Genomic DNA, 23,330 nt, shown 5'->3' with positions numbered 1-23,330 from the left:
TGGCCGATTTTGAAGAGAATAAGATGCTTATATAGTGTGTCACAATTAGGGTTACACCATGTAAACCCTAATTGTCATGGCCTTTCATTTCCATGATCCATGGGTACAAAAACACCATGGAGCATCCTATGGGTTTTAGCCCAACTTGATAATCCATGGAGCATTAACCCACTATACAAGTATGGATGATTTACACAATCGACCCATATATTTAATTAGTCTCGTTTTGATCAATTAATTCCAAATTAATTCTTGATCAATACTAATTAAATAATATTATTAATATATTAGAACTTATAATATATTACCAAACCTTAAGTGTTATTTCTCTCATTTTAGTTTATCCAAATGCATGATGCCATGCAACACAAATGGACCATGCCGAGTCAAGTCAAGTACATACCAAATATAGTTATGGACTTAGACATTAATCCAATAGTCTCCCACTTGGATAAGTCTAAAACTATTATTGAGTATGACTTCAAAACCTAAATGGCAATCGTAGCTCTCAAAAGCCTTTGTCGAACTCTGACCTTGACGATGAACTCTGACCTTTGTCAATGACTTGTCCATTAGATAAGGGATCATATATTCCTCCATTCTAGATATCATATGGACTGAGACATGGATTATAAATCATTCTCTCTGTCCATTTGTTGTTTCCTGATTTCCGATTCATGATGACTGACTGATTGAACATATCAAACCAGCCTTGGCTTGGCTAAGCACTCACATGTGTCATCATTAAATCATCGAGGGGCCAACAAATATCGCTTTTATCCCGAAGGTAAAAGGAATGGATAAATTTTGACTTATATGGCTTGTTCTACTACTTGTTGAAACATACACAAAGGCACGTTTTATAACATTGAGTTACCAATGCGGTTTCGTGCAATCAATGTATAGCCAACTCATAGTAACAACTCATATCTCTAGGTTTGAATAATATAAGATATTATTGTCTCATGATCACTCGTGATAAAACCCATGAAGTGATTCCAATGAGCGTGGTTGAATCCAATACTCAGAACTTATGAGCATTCATGAGTGTTGTAGCACCACTTTTTCCAACATCTTAGACCTCTACAAGCCAACCCATAACAATATTGATTCATATTTACTTCCAACATATGACCAACTGTGGATACTTTGAATAACTTAGTCATTCAGGAAGAACGAACTAGTTATTCTAGAAGAGTAAACATGCAAAGTGAAACACAAGAATAATCGAATCCAATATAGTCTCAGAACTTATGAATATAAATAAAACATCTTTTATTTATCACCATTTTGATTACCCATCATTCATTGCATATTGTTTCAAACTATCAACTTTATACTTGAATTAAAACAATAGTTGTCCCATGCTCCAAGCATGTACACTATGTTTTTCTAAACACTATTCATGACATGCACCAAGTATGCATACTAAGTTTGTCTATGATCTTTACTTTGTGAAATATATCGATTGAACATAATTCCAATGATTCTCATTTCACATTCCTAATTCCTTACTGCAAATGCAAGAATTCCAAATTCCTACAATTTACCTAAATCTGTTAGACTCTAAACTTATATGCATCGGTCCACTTGTAATGACTATGCACAAAGTCACAAAGACTTGTCAACATACATTACAGAGTATTCCAATAGAGACCAACTCCATGGAACCGAAGTCTCATATTCAAAGTTCATTACCTTTGAACATTCTTCTTGCATTAAGTTTCCTAATCTTACATAGATTTAATGAATAACTTCCACCTATGGGAAGATTTCCATATTCCCCTTTTGACTATTACTCTTGAACCAGAGTTGCCTCTTTTCAGATAATGTCAATATGGTCCTTCCAAAATTAACACTATACTTCCAACTGTCCCTGAGCAACCAATCTTTGGTAAACATTAGATTGTCCTCGACAATTGCTTAATCCTTTTAGTCATATCCAATTCTAGACCTTTTCCCTTCTTAATGCCCCAGGCATTTGGAAAATTTTAGAAAGGATGAATATTATAGCACATGCAATCGATCCTATATCCGAAGCATATGGGACACGATTCATGATGTCTCACATAAACACGTGATACTAGACTAGTCCTTTTGCTACAATATTTCTATTTGCCAAGTTCTCATAATTCAGATTATGAAAAGGGATGTCGTAATCATAATCGAATTTTAGAACGCACATAATAGACCCATATATAGAATTTCCTTATGGTGAGCCATTCCAACACAAAATTCATATATATCCTTGACTAAAGATGATTAAAACATCAATCTAAGCGTTTAGAATTCAAATGAAGTATAATTTCCTCTCCCTTAATTATAGCAAAACAACTTTTCAACCCTTGCAACTCCACGAATTGAAACTTTTGTTTTCTATAATTAACATTGCTAACTTGCAACCTTTATCATAATTATCATGTTCCCACTAACATGATGATTATTAGCAATACACTCATGCTCCCACTAGCTTTGACATGTACTCAGAAATTAGCTGGACTTCTGGCACTCAATTTTTTTTGACTTTCTTACCAAGGTCAGACTTCTAATACGAGATGCTTTGATAAAACTTTATCAATATCACACACCTTTCCTTAGATAGCCCACATGTGTGTCTAAACAATTTCAGAACTATGAAAAGGGATGCCGTAATCATACTCTCAATTGTTTGGACCTTTTTCATTTCTCACAAGTCCAAGTTAGTGTGTCAGCTAACCACACGTGCTCCACTAACGACTTTGAGAATGCAAATTTCACAATTGCTATCTAGTTAAAATCTACTTAGTGAAAGTGTTTCCTCACCATTATTTCCATGAATCGGAGAGAAAGCTTATGACACTTAGTTTTTATGGTGTATGTGCTCCTATCCATGTGAATTTGTCAAAACCATAATCACAAGACAAGGTTATTGACAAATCCAAACTCTTATGGATTGAACTTGTGCAGTCTTAACTTCTTGCCACCTGGTAGCTCAAGGGCCTGTCATTTCTTCCAAGTTGTTATGCAACCAATTGAAAACTCTAAGAACTCATATGCGAAGCCAAATTTAACTAGAATGGGCACAGAAATAGAAATATGTTAACACGATAGGTTATAAACCTCACGTCGTGTGCTAGTGTCAAACTACAGGTTTTACTCTTGATTAGATCTTGAAATTCTTTAATGATCTTTTAAGATTCCCACTGTCCTCTTGACATATAAGACTAGCTTGCCAAATATTCAAGAGATAGTGCGGATTCTTTATCAAGACAAACACTCCACACAATTGGTCTAAGTTGGTCTTTGTTTTATCCAAAACATCAAAACTTACCAATTTCAAATGTTCAAGAGTAGGACACACTTTACTCTTACATTTGACTAATGTTATAAACCTTCTTTAAGATGTGTCACTCAAGATACAATCTTGGAGTATGACTATAAAAACTGTTTTTGGAACGAAGTATGACTCATCTTCTTGATTTAACCATTCCAACAATTCAATATTCATCTTCTTAGTCATAAGAATGCATTAAGATGTCTTTAGAAGACCAAATGTGACATGGTTTCTTAATCATTAAGATGAACACAAAACATGATACTAAAGTACTCTCCCATCTTTTCAGATTTGAGAAACTTTTATCCTTCTGCCTAATTTGATTCTTCTCATCCGTCCTGCCATACACTAAAATTTTTCAATACTTCAGAATTATACTTAAGCATGTAAGTATAACCATATTTACTAAACATGATGAATAGTCTTATCGATCTTTTGTGGTGGACTTGACCAGTGCACAAGAATGTGTACTCGATCCCTTAGTCCTTCACTTGAATCACATATACATGTGAACAAGGAACTAGTCTTAATTTTCCAAAGCTGAAAGTTCTCATTCATTATACTGTACAACTTGTATGATTCCAAGTTTCTATCCAACTGGAAACTTGGGTGATGAGAAGCTTTCCTTATTTGGTAAATTTAGACACTACCACAAATGAAAGGATCAAATTTATATTTCCAATATTGCTAGAAACATACAAACATCAAGTTTTCATAAATACCATTGCAAGGAGATATAAAATAAAGAAAAAAAACTTTTATTTATTCATAAAATGCAAAAAAAAAAACTTTTCCTTACAATGCAACTTTAAATGAAAACTATGCTATTACATGTTTCCTAGCAATCTATCATAACTCCTAAGAGTAGCTCAAGAATCCGACCTTCAATCAAGCGATAGAAATCCATCTTCGTAGTCAGATTCAGAATATTCTTTCTTTAAGTTTCCTTCAATTTTTCTTTGATTCTTCAAACATCAACACGTGACCCAGTCACATCATGTAATAAGAATCTCATAATAGAAACTTAACATAATTATATAGTGGGCTTTACCTGAAGTAGAGTCAAACTTCTTGACTTGATCAACTTTATGATCTTTCAGGTAAATATGCAGCTTCGTAATCAATGTCCCTTCCTCTGGCAAGAGAAACATATGGACTCTTTGGAAATGTTACATGGGACTATCGCAGACTTGCCTTTCTCTTTACCATTTGGTCAACCGAGTTGACTATGGTCAATCCTTTTCCTTGGGAAGAGAATGCTTTTCTAGATATCCAATGTTTCCATTGTCAATGTCCATTGGAAATTTGATCTCCTAATCAAATTTGTTTTACTAGTCCTCAAATCATTTCTGATTCAAGCAAATAGATAAGATCATTAAGGGTCATGTCATAGTCTGTCTCATAGTAGTCCCAAAGGAACTCACTATGTGACTTAGAAAGTGATTAAACATCCAACTTTCTTAAGACTTTGACACCCAACTCCCCCGGCTTGTCAATATGTGACCTCATCTCCAATATGTGAGCACACATAGACCTTGCTTTCCAATAGGGCTAGAGTGACCTTGAACTTGTGGGTTAGGGAGAATAATTGAAGAAGGTGGAGGAAGTGAAGTTCCAATAGATTTGGGAAGATCTTAGATGTCTGAACTAGACATCTTTTGGGAGATATTCAAGATAGTTGATTTAAAGTCCTTAATATAATACCCAATATGAAATATTAAGGTTAGGACCCAACACAATATTTTATAACTTGGAAGAGGGGTGTCGTAATCCAAGCTATAGAATATTTGAAGTTAAGTGAATGACGATTCACTAATTTAACGAAATAAATAATTAGGTTTTTAATTGGATTTGAAACTCCTAGATATTTTGAGATTCATTAAACTGTTCAATGGCATGTTTCAATCTCGAGTGTGCCCTTCAGGTTTTGTGACTGGGATGTCGAGGATCACAAAACAAGGTGTGAAGTAACTATGCAAATGACTTGGTACCCTTAATATTTACCCCTTAATCGATGTGCCGGTTAACCACACGCGCTCCACCGATACTATGATAAATATTAAGTTACCATTTTCCTACCTTGTTAAATCAAGCTAGTGTGTCGGTTAACCACACACGCTCCACTAACCGACTTAAGCAAAGTGCAAAGTGTAATTTCATGGATTAGCACCTTATTCATATTTTCCTAAAGTAACTAAGATTGGGAATTATAAAAACATTTTAGTTACTTTATATTTATCATTAACACTTTTAATGAAGGGAGAATTATAGTCCTTGTCCTACATGTTCAGCTAACGACCCTCCACCAGTCAAGGAAGCAGTGGGTGAGAGTGGACACCCATTAAACTGTCATTTTATAGGCAGTAACCTTATACCCCCTTTATAAACCGGCTTCGTGAATGAGACCTACTAATGGTAAGACAACTTGCTCTTATACATATATATAAATATTATTAACTTATAATATTATAAAGTATAAGGGTTGAATTTTAACTTTTAAAATTATAAGGGCTTAACTTGGAATTAAAGTATTTATAAGGGAAAACTTTTCAAATTCCAAAACTTGAGGGCAAGTTTTGAAACTATTCAAAACTATTCAATTCCATAACTTATGTGTTTAAAGTAGTTTTAATCCAAAAACTCTTCAAGTTCCATAACTTGAGGACAAGTTATGGAAGACTTTAAACTATTAAAGAATGTGACTTTTCTTTATTCATAACATATGGAAATATTTATGAGTTTTATGAATCTTAAATGTGACTTTTCATATAACTTGAGGACAAGTTACAAAAACACATTTTAGAATCAACTCTTACATTAATTTGGATTGAAAACAACAATTTCACATAACTTTTCTATTAATCTAAGCAACTCATAAGAACAAGATAATTCAAATCAAACTTTTTCATGTAATTATCCTAATCCTTAAACTAATACAAAACATGAATCTATTGACAGTTATCTTTGAAATTGGATTAGAATGAACATTACCACATCAAAAACATGTTTATAGGTTCAAAAACAGCTTAGGGTAATGATTCTAGTCTAATTCCAACCTTAAAAGTCGAAAATATGCTATTTGGGGGTCCTACTCGTCGAGTGTATGAACCTACTCGACGAGTAGGATGAGTTTCTTCATGGACTCGGCGAGTCCAATGCTCAGACAGCACGACAACTTTGATTTAATTTTCATCCAATTTTGCAAGTATAACAAGAAAACAAGCCTAGGCTCTGATACCACTGTTGGGTTATGAGCATTCTATCACTCCTAAGTGTACATGCAACCCTAAATACCTTGGATCTATGTTTTCTCTATTATACATGCAAATATGAATATTCCAAGGTATTACCCTATCTAGCATACAATATTTTGATACTTAGGTAATATAACAAGTTAGAATACATACCTCTTGATGTAGCTTGACTCCATGAAGCTCGAGAGCCTAGTGCCCCAAGTGTAACACCTCAAATGGTTCACACAACATCAAATGCACATGGAATAACTTAGAGAGAGAAATGATACACTTCATGAAATCGGCTAGCCCTCACCATTCCTTCATAGTCTCTCATGGTGGTCGATTTTGACAAGAATAAGATGCTTATATAGTGTGTCACAATTAGGGTTACACCATGTAAACCCTAATTGTCATGGCCTTTCATTCCCATGATCCATGGGTACAAAAACACCATGGACCATCCTATGGGTTTTAGCCCAACTAGATAATTCATGGAGCATTAGCCCACTATACAAGTATGGATGATCTACACAATCAACCCATATATTTAATTAATCTCGTTTTGATCACTTAATTAATTCCAAATTAATTATTGATCAATACTAATTAAATAACTTATTAATATATTAGAACTTATAATATATTACCAAACCTTAAGTGTTATTTCTCTCATTTTAGTCTATCCAAATGCATGATGCTATGAAACACAAATAGACCATGCCGAGTTGAGTCAAGTACATACCAAATATAGTTATGGACTTAGACACTAATCCAACAGTTTCCAACACCAAAACTAACCTAAAAGTTGGTGCTTTATAGTCATGCATGAGCAATGCACATCTTGAACTAATGTTAGGTCACAATAAGGATTATGACCAAAAAATCTCATGCATGGCTCAAAATCCAACCATACTTCATACCCAAACGATCAACCACTCCAAATGTCATAGAGATTCATAAAGTTGCAAACCTTATGGGATCTAACCATCCTAACTAAAAAAAGAAGAATACGGGACAAAACTAAAGATATAGCAATCTAACAATATAAAGTTGGAGTCTTGGACACTTATAGATGTCCAGAAGTGTGTTAGGATGAGGAATGGAAACTTGCTTGCTGGATCTTGTCTCGCTTCTTCTTCCTTCTGCCTACAAGGTCTTCCAAAAGCACCAAAATGAGCTTCAACAATGGAGGAAAGGTATTAGAGTTTATTCAAAGCTTAGGAGTGTGATGGAGGTTGAATATGTACAAACCCTAGTCTCCTCATTCCTTTAAATAGGGTGAAAACCCAAAAAAATAGGGTTTAAGCCACGACTTCGTGGCCCATAGACTGCCACGTCGTGGCGGATTAAATGAAGTTTGCATCAAAAAATGCATCACCACGTCATGGTGGTGCCTTCACTACATCTTGGAAACTCCAAGCATCCAAACTTAAATAAATAAAATATACCTCAGGATTCGAATGTTACAACTCTCCCCACTTGAATAAGACTTCATCCTCAAAGTCCATTGCTACAAATAACTCCAAGTAATGCTCTCTCATCCCCTCCTCAGGCTCCCACGTCCACTCTGAACCCTTTCAGAGTTGCCATTGCAACTTAACTAAGCCCACCACCTTGTTGCACAAGGTCTTCGTCTTCCTATCAAGGATCGCGATCGGTCTCTCCACATAATTCAGGTGCTCATCGACCTGAATATCATCTAAAGGAACCATTATGGAATCATCAGATAGACACTTTCGTAAATAAGAGACGTGGAATGTGTTATGAATCTGGCTGAGCTCGTCACATGGATGGGAACGTATGCACCATAAAATCTAAGTGGCAAAGGTTTCACTGTAATTCATGAAAATTATTATGAGGAAATACTTTTGCTAATAGATTTCAAAGATCTAATCTATATGGATGTTGTTTGTGTAAATTGCATTCTCAAATTCACAATATAATTACGGCATTCCTCTTTGTATTTTGAATTGTGAGGGATGGAAAGGAATTGTTTGAACTTTCAAGGGATATATTTATCTGTCTTGAAAGGGTTTAAATACACACACACACACATTATCCAAATAAGGTGTATAAGCTTAAGAAGTCTAGTTGGAGACTTATCGAATCATCGCGTAATAGAAATCTACGCTTCCTTAAGAAATTCAAATGGTATTGATTTCTATAAGTCTAATTATGTAACGACCCAATTTTCAAGAGAAATTTTTTCATTTTTTTACTAAACAAAATACTTTCCACAAACCATCAAATCCCAAATACAATTGTTTTCAAAATTCATATCAATTACAATTTTATTCCAAATCATCAGAGTGTCCCATAAAAACGCCTGAGAGAGAGTACACGTCGTGCCATCAAGCCTTGCCCTTACCCTTAGGCTCAGATGTACCTGAAAAAAATCCACAAACTGTAAGTTAATGCTTAGTGAGTTCTCCAGAGCATACCCCACACACAGTCCACATAACACATATCATATTAGCTATAAAAGCTACATATATCTCATAAGTCATGCATACAAACTTATAAGGATGCCATGGGCTCCCCCTGCATGGTTTTTAACCCACAAGCCATGGGCTCCCCCACATGGTCTTTCATTCAACCACCATGGGCTTCCCCCATGGTCTTTAACTATCAATCCATGGGTTCCCCCACGTGGTCTTGTCTAAGTGTCATGGGCTCCCCCCATGGTCTTCCCTGCAAGTATCATATAATTACTAGTATACCACTTACAATATAGCTAACTATCATACCGCATATCATAAAATAGGTCGGCCTTGGTGCCTTAGACCCATTGGTATGGTGAGGAGACTCACCTCTATCTGCTGAATCCGAAAGCTGCTCTCCTAATAGTCTGTAACCACCCGTGTTGAATAATAATAACATTAACCAAGGTTAGGATTGAACAAAATCCAAATTAAAGGATCCAAACCCCAAGTCCTTTTTAAAATGGCCCAAAAGTCTTCCTTTACAAATGGGCCCAAAATCCATGTCCAAAGCATTAATGGGCCTCATATACCAATAAAGCCCAACCATAGGATCCATGGCCCAAAAAAGATAAGTTGGTCGACCAACTCCAAAACGTGACCAAGCCCAATGACTAATTAAGGCCCAAAAGCTTACAAGCCGAAAACGAGTCTGATTCCATATGTTGTGTGTACGCCTTGCGTAGCACCCTGGTACGCGCAGCATAATGTGTCCCTGAGTTGTACGCGCGGCGTACTCTAAGTTACACCCAACGTACAAACAGATTAAGCACTTTCTTCCATTAAGTGCTTAATACTCGATGTTCTAACGTCCAAAGCTTAGATCTGATTCCATTAAGACTTTCTAATGCATAAAGTTGGCAACTTTATGCATTTGCATCTCCCTTATGCTCCCAACAACCCATTAAGACCTTTGCAAGAGTCTTAATCCATTCATGAGGTCAAAACATCCCTCAAGACTCCATTTTTATGTTATGAATGGACCAAAGGACTTCAGATCTATCCTCCCTAAGCTCTAGAGTTGCTCAAACTCTCATGAGGTGGTTCAAGAACACAAAAAGGGACTAAGGAGAAAACCCCAGCTCTAGAAATGGAAATGATAACCAAGGTGAAGGATTTTTACCTCCTTAAGCTTCCTAGATTGCCCAAAATGTAAGATCCAGAAGCTCCTCTTCATTTAATATTGATTCCTCTTCTTCTTAGTGCTAACACACAAAAAGGATGGTGTTTAAATACTCAAAATCTCAAGAACACACTCTCTAATGCTTTTAGGGTTTTCAGGGACGTTTGAAGGTGAAGGAGGCTAATTAGGGTGAAGCTCAAATGAGATAAGGATGCTTATATAGGTCTTAAGTCCAGAAATTAGGGTTTGAACATCCGTCACGTACACCCCACATACCATGTGGTACGCCCAACGTACGTGCTAGCCCTCCGCGATCATCCATGCATGGTACGCTAAGCGTACCCATGAAGTACGCCCATCGTACTTAAGGGACTTATTATGCAATATTTAAAATTTCAAGGGCTTCAAAGGTAATACCTAATTTGGAGTGTTACAAATTAATTTTTGGGTACATGCCAAAGCTAGTAGGAGCATAATTGTTATGTGGGTATTGCATGTTGACAATATTGTTCATGGGGAACTATGTTTCTGTTTTTGCAAGTTGCAAAGTTCGGAAAATGTTTCGCTACAGTGGACTTAAGGGATACTTCATTTCGAGTCTAAAGGTTTAGATCATATGGTTTAATAAAACTTAGTCAAAGAGATATATGAATGTTATATTGAAATGTTTCAACATAGTAGATTCGATATATAGAAATATTATAGCAAGAGATTGAACAGATGTGAAATAATTATGTAGGACATAATGACTCGAGTCTCATGTGCTTAGGATATAGGATCGATCACATATGTTATAATGTTTGCTTATTCTAATTTTTCAAATGCCTTTAGCATTGTCTGAAAAGGATTGGAATTTCATATAACTAAATTTGTTAAACTACTGTCAAGAACATTTTGAGGTTTACCGAGGACTGGTTGCTTGCGGACAGTTGAGAGTATGATATTGTTAGGATGGACCATAGTGACATGTTTTGGATTGATACGATTTTTGGTCATAATTGATTGTCATATGGAAATATGGAAATGTTTCCATTATGAGAGATGTTTATAGAATATACATGTGAGTTGGAACCTTTAATACAAAAGAGGTATTCAAGAAGTGTATCTTGAACTTGAGGCTTCGTTACCAAGGAACTGTTTTTAATAACAAGTTCCAGTGGAACATTCTATAATATCGTAGGTTCGGTCTCTATGACTTTAGGGCCTCAACATCATAGAAGACAATGCATTTAAAGATGAAATTCCACTACATCTTACATAATGATAAGAATTTGGAATTGTGAAATGTGCATCATTGGAATAGTGTCCATTGGATCTATTCACAAAGAAAGGACCATAAAGAGGCATAATATGCATGTTCATAACATAGGCATGATTGATGTTATCTAATCCAAGTGGTTAGTTGATTACTTGAAACATTATGCAATGAATAGATTTGTAATTTCTATGATGATTAAATACTAGGAACTATTTATATTCGGTAAGTTTGAAACCATAGTTAATTAATTTATTATTGTGTTTCACTTTGCATGTTTATTTCCCTGAGTAATTTTAATATTATTCAAAATTCCACAATCACTCATACATTTGGAAGTAAGTAGTGATTTAAGACTCTCATGAGTTGATTGTAGATTTTCGATTGAGGTTAAGACATTGTAATTGGAATTGCTATAATATTCATGACTATTTTGAAAATCGAGATTTTAAGTATTGGATAGACACACGCTTAGAGATTACTTTATGGATTTTATCATGAGTAATTCTAAGATGTTAATATCTACTATTCTTAAGCAAAGATATATAGTTTGTAGTTTATGAATCTGTTGTGCATTGGTCTACCTAAACGCATCTCATAACTGGGTGTTATAAAGAGTAATGTCATGCATGATTTGGTTAGTAAAATGTATGACAATATAGTCAAATTAATTTGTTCATTTTACCTTAACAGGAAAAGCAATATCTTTGGGCCCCTCGATGATATGTTGCCAACATCTAAAGTGCTTCTCGAAGCCCAGACTAAATTGATGCAATCAATTAGTAGTCTGAATTCTGTCATAAATCAGGAAAATTGAGAAACAAAATCTTGGACTATGAGACTGACTCTAATTCATTTCTCATGTCCATACGATATCTAGTATAACGAAGGAATAGTTGATCACTTATCTTACTGACAACGTTTGATTTGAATCAGAGTTCAGCAGTGGCTTTGAAAAGCATGGTTTTTTATTTAGTTCAAGGTTTATACTTGCAATTGTAGTTATAGACTTATCCAAGTGGGAGACTGTTGGATTAAGATGTCTAAGTCAATAACTAAATTGGTATATTCTTGTAGTTAGAATCAAATTCCTTTTGGGGTTGCCCTCATAACTAGAACTCTGTAAGAATCACATTTAGAGAGAGAGGGAGAGAATGAGAGAGAGAGAGAGGATATGTTTATTAGTTTATTATATGATTAATAAATTATAATAAATGATTTAGTAATATATTGTGATTAATATATTAATTGAAAATAGATAATTTGTTTGTTAATTTATTATGTAATTAATAAATTAATTTGAGATCAATTGTTAAATGATTGATTCATATATTTATATGATTAATAAATTAATGTGAAATCAATTAGAATTAAGTAATTATTAATCAAAATTAATATGGAATTAATACGGGATTAACTGGAATTAATTAAAGGTACAAGGGTTGAATTGTAATTGTTCATAATTGAGTAAGGAAAGAAAATTATAGAACCCATATAGTGGTGAATGAAATTTGGGAGTGTTCTAGGGTTTCTAGAATATTCAAGGATACCATATTTGAATAGAATAAATCTAAATATTTTATTATTCAAATCTAAGGTTTTCCTTGTCTCATCCACACTATTAATAGGACCACAAGGGTTAACATTTTCATGCATACTCTTCCTACAAGAATACTTTGGCCAAAAATCTCCTCTCTCCTCTTGTCCTCTAGTTCTAGGGTTTGGGTGAGCCATTAGAAGCATCATCCTTTTGGTGCTAAGTTTTCCAAGTCCAACAACTACAAGGGATTGAAGTGATTTGTTTAATATAATAAATCAAAGGTATGTAACCCTAATCCCATGATTTTGACTACATTAGGGTTTATGCTAGTTTTATTGTGCATTGTATGTTTCCTTCAAAGTGTTATGATAGCCCCTTTATAGGATGCATGTACCCTCTTAATTGTTAAGTGTTTTCCACATTGTATATGATTTTGTATTCTATAAAACCCATCTGCTTCTCCCTCCTCAAGGTTTCCAAAACCTCCTGTAGATGCTCCTTATGCTACTCCTTGGTCATAGAATAGACCAAGATATCATCAATGAACATAATCAAAGACCGATCCAACGTCAGCCTTCACATCCTTTTCATGAGATCTATGGACGTTGTTGGTGTGTTGGTGACCCCGAATGGCATAACCACAAACTTGTAATGACCATAAGGAGTCCTGAAGGCCGTCTTCTGCACACCTCATCTCTAACCATCAACTGGTGGTAACCCGATCGCAAATCAATCTTAGAGAACCAAAATGCACTCTGAAGTTGGTCAAATAAATCGTCGATCCTCAAGAGCGGATATTAGTTCTTCAGTATCAGCTTGTTCAACTCCCATTAATCAAAACACATCCATTGCGAACCATCCTTCTTCTTCTTCATAAATAGGATATGTGCTCCCCATTGCGAACTATGTCACCTGATAAAACCCTTGTCTAGTAGCTCGTGCAGCTGTGTAGACAAATCATGCATCTCTGGAAGTGCTAAATGGTACGATACCTTGGCTATCGGAGTCGCACCCTGAAGCAAATCGATCCGAAACTCCACCTTCCTCTCAGGAGGAACTCCTAGAAAATCATCAGGGAACTCCCAAACAATAGGCATATCACAAAAAAAATGTCAACCCCTCCAATCGAGTATCCATGTTGCATATATCTCCTAACTCTCGCAATTGAACAGAGTGTTGGTCCATGTTGAGCACCCTCTCCATGAATAACCAGTTCTCCCCTACTTGGGGTTCAAACTCTCACCAACTGGCTTTCATAATCAATCATAGCCTCATTGGTTCCCAACTAATCTATACCCACAGTGACCTTCAGCCCTCTCAAAGGAGTCGAAACCAAATCGATAGAATATCTCTTACTGAACATAATCAGAACACAACCTTGTTGGATCTTGGCTCACTTCTTCTTCCTTCTTCCTACAAGATATTTCAAAAGCACCAAAATAAGCTTCAACGATGGAGGAAAGGGATTAGGGTTTCTTCAGATCTCAGGAGGGTGATAGAGGTTGAAGATGGACAAACCCTAGCCTCCTCGTTCCTTTAAATAGGGTGCAAACCCGGAAAATTAAGGTTTAGGCCACCAGGTGGCGGCCACACCGTGGCCCATAGACTACCACGATGTGGCAAATTAAATGAAGTCCACATCCAAAAATGTCTTGCCACATCATAGTGGTGCCTCCACCATGTCGTGGCAACTCCAAACATCCAAACTTAAAAAATAAAATGTGCCTTAGGATTCAAATGTTACAATATTTCAAATTATTATATTCATTAGAGGAATTTTGATGTGTAATTGAGGTCCTTAGTGTAAAGATTCATACACAAAATCTCCTTGAAAAATCTGCACAAAATGAGTGTACAACAAAAATGACGCGGGAGTGTCATCTTATGCTAAAGTGACAAGATCCATGTCAGGCATGATATAGGGAGTATCTAATTAAAATAGATCGTGTCAGGTGTTCTATTTAGTATTTATATTTTGCTTGTAACTCGATTTGGTTCATTCCTATGGAATCCAATGGCCTCCATAATTCATATTATGATTAATATGGAGAAATTTGATCTTAGGAAGTAATATGAGATCCTATATAATTATTCTAGTCTTTTGACATCCTATAATGTTTTACTAGGTGGTATTTGAGAAGCATAGAGCTTGGGAAGAATGTGTACGGCTTGTTAAGTATTGGATTAAGGTGAGTACCTACCAGAGTGTATGTCCCCTACTACTTGTTTGAAAAATATTTTGAAATTATTAATTTTAATTACATAAATTGTTTGTTATATGACCTTATGACATATGTGTGCATGGCATAAAAATATTTTTGGATATGTTTGAAAGATCTTTATGCTTAAGAAACATTATAGAATAATATTTCTGGATAATATACGATCCTAAAATGTCACACGAACAACAACTTAATGTTAATATATTATTTATAAGAATTTCAACCTTGATAAATATTTATATTTCTTGTATTTAATTGGAAAATGATTATTTTAGGGAAATAATATTTTGACAACTAAATGAGAATTATTATTTTTAGAAAATAATAATAAAAGAAAAAAACTAGTTATATTCATATGGTATGATATATAAGCCGTGTACAATTATATGGTCACTTTTAGTAATCATCTAGTTGGAAAATGTAACTACTAATTAGTAAAAGAATGTCACACACTCTTGGTTGGTGTTTTTTTACCTCCCAAAACTTATACTACATTGAAATGGATTGGAAATGGTTTAAAAAGGTTTTTAAATGATTTTTGGAATCTAACTTGGAAATTGGGTATCGTCATTCCCAATTTCATTACATAGTTAGATTTTGATATTACTTATAACCTATTATTTTGACATGTACCCGAGGATTAGAAATTGACTCGTAGCCTATGTTCGGATATTTTGAAGGTCGTGTACGTATGGTTTTGGTTAAACTCATATTATGATATTTTACTTTAAAACTCTTGTACTTTAAAACTCTAATATTTTGAACTTTTATATGTAATCAAGGCCAAAAGATTATGCATTGATCTTTAAAAACTTCTAAAAAGGATTTTTCATGAAATCACTAGTTCAAGTAAGTACTTAGGACTTGGAATCGTAATATAAGGAATGTAGATTAGGAAACTTTGATTTAATATAGCATTATGGAAAAATTAAGTGATCTTAGAAAATACATTGAATAGGGTTGAAGGGAGGATTGGAACAAGAGCAAAGGCAAGGACGAGAATAGTAGTTAGCACAACTAACTACCAAATGTGAGTACATATGGAATCTTTAAACTTGTATATATGTCACAAATTGTATTTTTTATGAATGTTTTTTCTAGTTATTGAATTACTTTTTGGATATAGTTTCCTTATGAAATGTGTTATGAAATGATATGTTATCTTTTACATTACATAATGAGTAATTGCATAACTCATGAAATAGCATTATATAAATATGGAGTAAATGCATTTGGAAAGTGTGCTTGTAGTAAGTTCATGCATACATATGAAATTGATTGCATTGGATTGGTAATATATCTAGACATACATCTCAATGAGGGGATAGTGACATTATAATGTCAAATGAATACAAACTACAGCTTATGGAAAATAGTGAATACAAGCTACGCCTTATGGAAAATAGTTAATACAAGTTATGGCTTATGGAAAATAGTGAATACAAGCTATGACTTATGGAAAATAAGTCTCTTAGGAGTGACATGTTCATCCTAATTGGTAAGGTGTCAGCGATTCTGAAAACGTGGACATGGACTCCCCAAACCCGTGTGTTTGGAAATCATGCATTACATTACATGACATTGTATTATGCATGAAAGTATATTTGTTAACTTATGCTTTATAAAAACGATTCTAATTGTACCGAAATAGAACTGAAAATGATTAAAGGCTTTTGGTGTCTAAAACTTATATATCTCATGAGACGAAAGTCTTATGCATAGATCTTTTGGACCACAAGACATACTTTCGAGGATTTAGAAATGGAAAGCATCCTCTAGGACTAAAATGATCTTTTAGACTAGAAAGCATATTTTTGTAGTGTCACATAATGAACTGGTTTGGATAAGATATTCTCACACGTTTAATTAGACGGTTGCATGACACTACTTAAAAAAAAGTGATAAGGTTAGGGTTAAGCTATGTCAACTTGTTTAATGTTTTAACATATCACGACCCGGTGCGTTTACAATGTCTAAACTATATTTTAAATCTAGCATGAAGTCGAAATAAAGTAAACGAATTTAGGTAAAAGAAATTACAACTTATTTAATTAAATGAGTCTAAATAAGATATTTCAACTTAGGAAAATGACTTATAAAGGTAATCAACTATTATTTTTGTTTCATATTCTATCACTTTGTTGTACATTATTTTTCTAATAAACTTAAACTCTTATTTTGTGTTCAAAACTATCCTTACAACCGGTTATTATAGGTTAGAACCTAATTGGCATCTACATGACATTTAAGAATAGCCGATACGTGGCTCTTTCAAAAAAGAATAACTGATACGTAATATAATGTATTTCTTAACTCTTTTCCAAATTTGTGCCCTAAAATTAGACAATCAACAATATCTTCTTCTACTCTTCCAAACGAAATAATGCAAACTCTAAATCCATACAATTGTGGCTTACCTTTTCAATTGAGGACATTCATTCTGGAACGAAGACAACCCTCGAACAAGTTAACTGTAATAAGCAATGATGTCCATTCTCTTTATATCATTAAACAATGTTTCTTGTCAAGGCAATAGTAAAAATCTTGCAACTCTCGTTGGTTAAATTTTCAAGAAAGGCTACAATTCCTATAAAACCCATAGCTCTGAAATCGACATCTCTTACAAGAATAGTTTTTTAACATAAAATGTAAATTTATTGGTAATAACATAAAAAAAATTAACCAAATACTAAAAAAAAATAAAATAAAATAAAATAAAAAGACCATTTGCTTTGACAGCTGTGGATCATTCATTGACTATCAGAGAAATGACGTGATCCCTTTCATATTACTCCGGACTCCACTTTTTGAGTTCTCGAAGCAGGCTGAACCACCGGCTGATACGACGGTGACGACGAAGGCGAAGTTAAGGTATGATATGCCAACTGTTTTTACTTTATAATATCCCCGCACATCGGTTAATTGCTTTAAATCCTAGTGTTTCAATCAGAACAATCGTTCATCATTGTTTCTTAGTTTGTAACTGAAGATTCGAACTTACCACTTTAGTTAGTCAATCAGGTGATCAGGTCCCGAAAGTTTGTGAATTAAATGATTTCTTTTTGAATCAAACATGATTTGTAGTTAACTAACTCCATGTCATCTAACGAATCTAAGTATACAAACTGTTAGGTTAGGTCTATTCCTAAATTGAAGGTAAAAGAAAAACCATCTGACAATAATATCGAGTTTTCTACTCATTAACTTTTAATTAATACGCAGGCATAAAATTAGGGTAGTATCCTTGGAGTAGAGTTGATTCGAGCAAGTTTCTACAATGGATTCAACATCTTCTGGCGAATCGGGTTATGATGTATTTGTGAGCTACAGAGACGAAGACATCCGCAAAACTTTCATGGATCATCTCTTTAGTGATTTCAAAAGAAAAGGAATATATACTTATGGGGACAATGATAAGTTAAGTAGAGGAGAAGAAACATGTTTTGAATCCTACAAAGCCATTGAACAATCAAGGTTTTTGATAGTAATCTTCTCGCACAACTATGCTTCATCAACATTATGTTTGAAAGAACTTGTGAAAATCCTTGAGTGTAAGGAGAGAGATAAGGACAAGTATGAAGTCAGGTGTATCTTTTATGATGTGAAGCCAGGAGTTGTTCGCAATCAAACTGGGAGCTACAAAGAAGCAATCATGAAGCATGAAGCTTCAAATGAAACAGAGGTTTTTAAATGGAAGCAAGCTTTGACCTCAGCTGCAAACTTATCAGGATGGGATCTCCATGATATGACCAATGGGTAATCCATAAAACCTAATTCCATCAACTTTTACATCATTAATTGCAAAACTTAGCAACTGTTTACTCTGTCAGATTCAGACTGTTTGATCCTGATTCCTCTAATATGTCTCTTGCTTGGTCAGATTCTGACTCAATTAGCTCTGACTCAATCAGCAACTATCAAACAGCCTCTTAATTAGATTTCAACCTTATGTTGTGCTACTTTTTATGGTTTTGTAGGAATGTGTCAAAGTTCATTGATATAATCTCAAAGGACATATTGTATAAACTAATTGATGGGCCCATACATGTTGGCAACAACCTAGTTGGATTGTACACGCGAGCAAATCAAATGAACTTGTTACAATTTGTGGGGTCAAATAAAGTCAACATGATAGGAATATGTGGCATTGCTGGAATAGGAAAAACAACCGTTGCAAAAGCTATTTATAATCTTTTATATAAACATTTTGAAGGACATAGTTTTTGTGAAGATGTGAAAGGCATAGTGAGTCAAAATGGGCTTGATTATCTTCAAACAAAACTTCTTGATGACATCATGAAAAGTTGGGATTCAAGAAAACAAAGTGTTGGTGAAGGGGTAAGCGTGATGAAGAAAAGAATGCAAGCTAGAAATGTCTTAATTGTCCTTGATGATGTGGATCATTATAGTCAATTCGAAGCTGTAGCGGGAAATCATGACTGGTTTAACCCTGGAAGCATGATTGTGGTAACAAGTAGAGATAAACGGTTGTTGATTGCGTATCAAGTTGAACATATTTACGAGATTGCCCTTTTGAATAATGATGAAGCTCTTGAGTTGTTTAGTTTGTATGCTTTTAAAGATAAACATCCGAAAGTTGAGTTTGTTGAACTTGTTAATAGGATTCTTCACAATGTTAATGGACTCCCTTTTGCTTTAAAGACTTATGGAAGTATTTTGTTCAACAAGAGTTTATATGAATGGGAAAAGGAGATAAATAAACTTGAAAGAACTCCTCATGTTCTTATACTTAATCTTCTTAGAGTAAGTTATGATGGGCTAGATAGGGATCAAAAAAACATTTTTCTTGATATCGCGTGTTTCTTCAAAGGAGAAAAGAAAGATTACGTGATGAAAATTCTTGATGGATGTGAATCATATTTAGCAACTAATCTTAAAGTTTTACTTGATAAGTCATTGATAAGTATATGTGAAGATAGGATACAAATGCAAAATTTAGTTCAGAAAATGGGGTGGAATATAGTGATTGAAGAATCTGTAGAACATGGGAAAAGGAGTAGGTTATGGTGTCCTATAGATGTGTGCGATGTGCTTGAAAATGATAAGGGAAGTGATTTGGTTAAAGGGATTGCAATTGATGTTTCATGTTCAGAAGTCAATATTTGTGGTCAAAGCTTTAGAAAGTTGACTAATCTTCGATTGTTGAACATATATATTGGAGACTTGAGTAAGTATGAAGGTGTAAAACGCAAGAAGGAATTGAGAAAAAAGAGTGATGAGATTGAATTTTTATCAAGTGAACTACAATTGCTTTGTTGGCATGGGTATCCTTTTGAGAATTTACCAAAAACTTTTAACCCTGAGAGTCTTTTAGTTCTTGATCTTTCTTATAGTTGCATCAAACAAATATGGAATGGATTTTTAAAACATGGTTTTGAAAGTTTGACATTATTGAAGCTAAGTCATTGTTGCAACTTAAGAAAGACACCAGACTTTACCAAAACACCAAATCTAAAGGAACTAATACTTGATGGATGTGAGAATCTAGTGCAAATTCACCCTTCAATTGGAACCTTAAAGATGCTTGTTTTCATAAATTTGAAAAACTGCAAAAACCTTGAGATATTTCCTAATATAAATGAATTGGTGTCACTTCAACATTTGATTCTCTCTGGATGCACAAAACTGGAAAGATTCGAGACTAAACCATGGCATTCGTTCTTTTCACTTTCATATATTTTAAGAATATTTCATCCACATGGGGGTTTAGTGTTGCCTTGTTTGTCAAATTTATGTTCACTAAGAGTTTTAGATTGTAGTTATTGCAATCTATTAGGTGATAGTGTAAGGAATCTGGAAAGTTTATGTTCACTTGAAGAGTTGGATTTGAGTGGGAATGATTTTACACATATAGATGCTGACTTTGGTCAACTCTCTCGGCTTACGTGTCTTCGACTGATTGGTTGTAAGAAGCTTGAAATACTGCCAAAACTACCTTCATCATTACTTAAACTTGAAGCACACAATTGCATTTCACTCCAAGAGCTACCAAAGCTTTCAACCGTGTAAATGTATGAATGGCGCTATGAAAAGTTATTGGTATGTACAAACCTTATTAAAATATTAGTCATATTTAATTTTTTTTAATTCAATGAATTAGTAATTTAAGGTATATTTTCTAAACTATTTTGGGTCATATTTAATTGATATAAATCGGAGACACTATTTTTTGAAACATGATGCATTTCATTAAAAACTACCAAGAACACAAAAGCAAACAAAACTATTCAGATCTCTCTGTGCACCATGATAGCTAACATCTAATCAATACTATTTTATGACCATAATAACCAAGCCAAAATTATCCATAGCTAAAGATCTACATTATGCTAATATTATCATCATGAAACTACAAAACAGATTTAACTTCTGATTCTACATCATATAAAACCCACTTCAATCATCATCTTCATCCTACAAAAAATACAACAGATTAATCAGATCATTGAATTAAACAATTTACAAGAACATACACGTTTAAATCCTTGAAATCATACCTCGTCACTTCCTTCCTCGTCTTCCTCGTTATTTACTTCAGACTTTGACTTATCAGAATCATCATCCTCATCATTACCACCAGCAGCCTGGTTTTACACAGCAGATCCACAATTAAAAACACAGATCTGGATGTTTAACATTTAAACGTAGCATCGAACAATGGTTACCTTTTTTTTGTTGTAAACATCAATGTTTTTCTCGTATTCCTTCTTTCGTTTGTCAGCTTTGGCAACAAAAGGTGCCTTGTCCTGAAAGTTTATACAAAACAAATCAGAATTGATAGATCTAGAAGCGATTTTTGAGTTAAAATGTAGAAATGAATTTCTGCTTACAGATTCAGACATCGATTTCCATTTTGTTCCACCTGCTTTCCCAACCTGTTCGTTGTTTATACAATCAAATAAGCAGAAGTATAACAAACGGAATTTCTAAACAATTATAGATTCGAAGAAATTGGCTAGAAATACTCACCGCAGCAACAGATTTATTGTCGGGATGCTCCTCCTTGTACTGCTTCCTGAAGTCCTCCCTAATCAAATCACAAACGCGACAAATTCATACATCGAATGAAAAAGCTGATGAGTAAATTGAAATCGACATTAAACATGATGTTTACATGAAGACGAAGAAGGCACTAGCAGGTCTCTTAGGCTTGTTCGGATCCTTGGCAGCCTTTCCCTTAGCCGCAGTTTTCTTCACTGTGAGCCTAAATCAAAGCCAAAACAAACGTTATAGAACACAACATAGAGCTATAATGCAAGAGAAATACACTAATGGATCTTAACAGAGCTAAATCTATAAGAACCGACGAAAAAATGATAGATAAAATCATACTTGCTATCAGCCTTCTTCGTCGATTTTGCTCCTTTCATTGTTAGATCCTGAAATTAACGAATAATAACAACAAAATTAATGGAGAAACGCTCAAAATATCAGAATTATGACGAGATAGCGTATAAGGCAACGAATCTAACGTACCGAATGAATTGAGGATTTTAGGGTTAGGGTTTGTTCGTTTGAGATGAAGGCTGAGTAAAGGTGAGAAAGGGGTGGATTTATATTAAGTGATTGGGCGGGATTCAAAAAAAGAAGGGGTTTTGTATTTTCATTTTGGATTCCCGCGCTTTTGGGATCATATGTATTTTCCCCCTCAAATCTTAAAGCATTTAGGTTTTCAGCACGTTTAGGATATATGTTTTTTTTTAAATCAATATTTCATTTTACACGTAATTTAATAAATTTACTTAACTATTTAGTTAAATGTATAAAAAAAATAATGAAATTAATGTAGTTGAAACTTTAGAGCAGAGATGCGTAATAGCTAAAACTATAAATATATTTCAAGAAAATTGTTAAAACAAAGAAAATGTCACTCTTGGTACAAGTAGTCGTTGGGTTTCTTGATTCAAAACGTTTAAAAATGTTTGTAAAATCTAATATCCCGGATGGTGTGGGGTTTTTTATTCAAAATGTATTAATATAATACGAGAAATATACATGTAAAGTCTTATAATTCTAGTGATGTAGGGTTTTTTTATTGAAAACATATAACTATAATATAATGAATCAAAGATCCAACTAATCGCCGCGTTTGTCTTGTAAATAAATACATGTAAAATTTTATATCTCAGGTGGTTTCTTG

The 23,330-nt window shown here is 34.1% G+C and overlaps 2 protein-coding genes across 2 annotated transcripts; one reads left to right on the top strand and one right to left on the bottom strand.

The window, feature by feature from the left end:
• The first annotated feature begins 17,891 nt into the window (after positions 1-17,891).
• LOC111921234 (disease resistance protein RPV1) lies at positions 17,892-21,313 on the top strand. The gene is made up of 3 exons (XM_023916808.3): positions 17,892-18,040; positions 18,392-18,925; positions 19,147-21,313. Exons 2-3 carry the CDS (start codon positions 18,447-18,449, stop codon positions 21,197-21,199), a joined length of 2,532 nt encoding a protein of 843 aa, XP_023772576.1. The 5' UTR covers positions 17,892-18,040; positions 18,392-18,446; the 3' UTR covers positions 21,200-21,313.
• A 131-nt stretch (positions 21,314-21,444) lies between these two features.
• On the bottom strand, positions 21,445-22,770 carry LOC111921235 (high mobility group B protein 3). The gene is made up of 8 exons (XM_023916809.3): positions 22,667-22,770; positions 22,523-22,569; positions 22,305-22,394; positions 22,160-22,217; positions 22,021-22,065; positions 21,856-21,936; positions 21,688-21,774; positions 21,445-21,604 (listed from the first exon to the last, which is right to left on the bottom strand). Exons 2-8 carry the CDS (start codon positions 22,558-22,560, stop codon positions 21,587-21,589), a joined length of 417 nt encoding a protein of 138 aa, XP_023772577.1. The 5' UTR covers positions 22,561-22,569; positions 22,667-22,770; the 3' UTR covers positions 21,445-21,586.
• Between the last annotated feature and the right edge of the window lie 560 nt (positions 22,771-23,330).

Source organism: Lactuca sativa, chromosome 9, assembly GCF_002870075.4.
Source record: "Lactuca sativa cultivar Salinas chromosome 9, Lsat_Salinas_v11, whole genome shotgun sequence".
Lineage (NCBI taxonomy): Eukaryota > Viridiplantae > Streptophyta > Magnoliopsida > Asterales > Asteraceae > Lactuca > Lactuca sativa.
This window is presented reverse-complemented; position numbering and strand designations above follow the sequence as displayed.

What these genes read in the sequence shown, in the direction of transcription:
- LOC111921235 (XM_023916809.3), bottom strand. Translation starts at nt 22,560, where the DNA reads ATGAAAGGAGCAAAATCGACGAAGAAGGCTGATAGCAA. An exon ending in ACAATAAATCTGTTGCTGCG is followed by an intron (nt 22,066 to 22,159) that starts GTGAGTATTTCT and finishes AACAACGAACAG; the next exon opens with GTTGGGAAAGCAGGTGGAAC. An exon ending in GGAAATCGATGTCTGAATCT is followed by an intron (nt 21,937 to 22,020) that starts GTAAGCAGAAAT and finishes ATAAACTTTCAG; the next exon opens with GACAAGGCACCTTTTGTTGC.
- LOC111921234 (XM_023916808.3), top strand. Translation starts at nt 18,447, where the DNA reads ATGGATTCAACATCTTCTGGCGAATCGGGTTATGATGTATTTGTGAGC. An exon ending in CTCCATGATATGACCAATGG is followed by an intron (nt 18,926 to 19,146) that starts GTAATCCATAAA and finishes ATGGTTTTGTAG; the next exon opens with GAATGTGTCAAAGTTCATTG.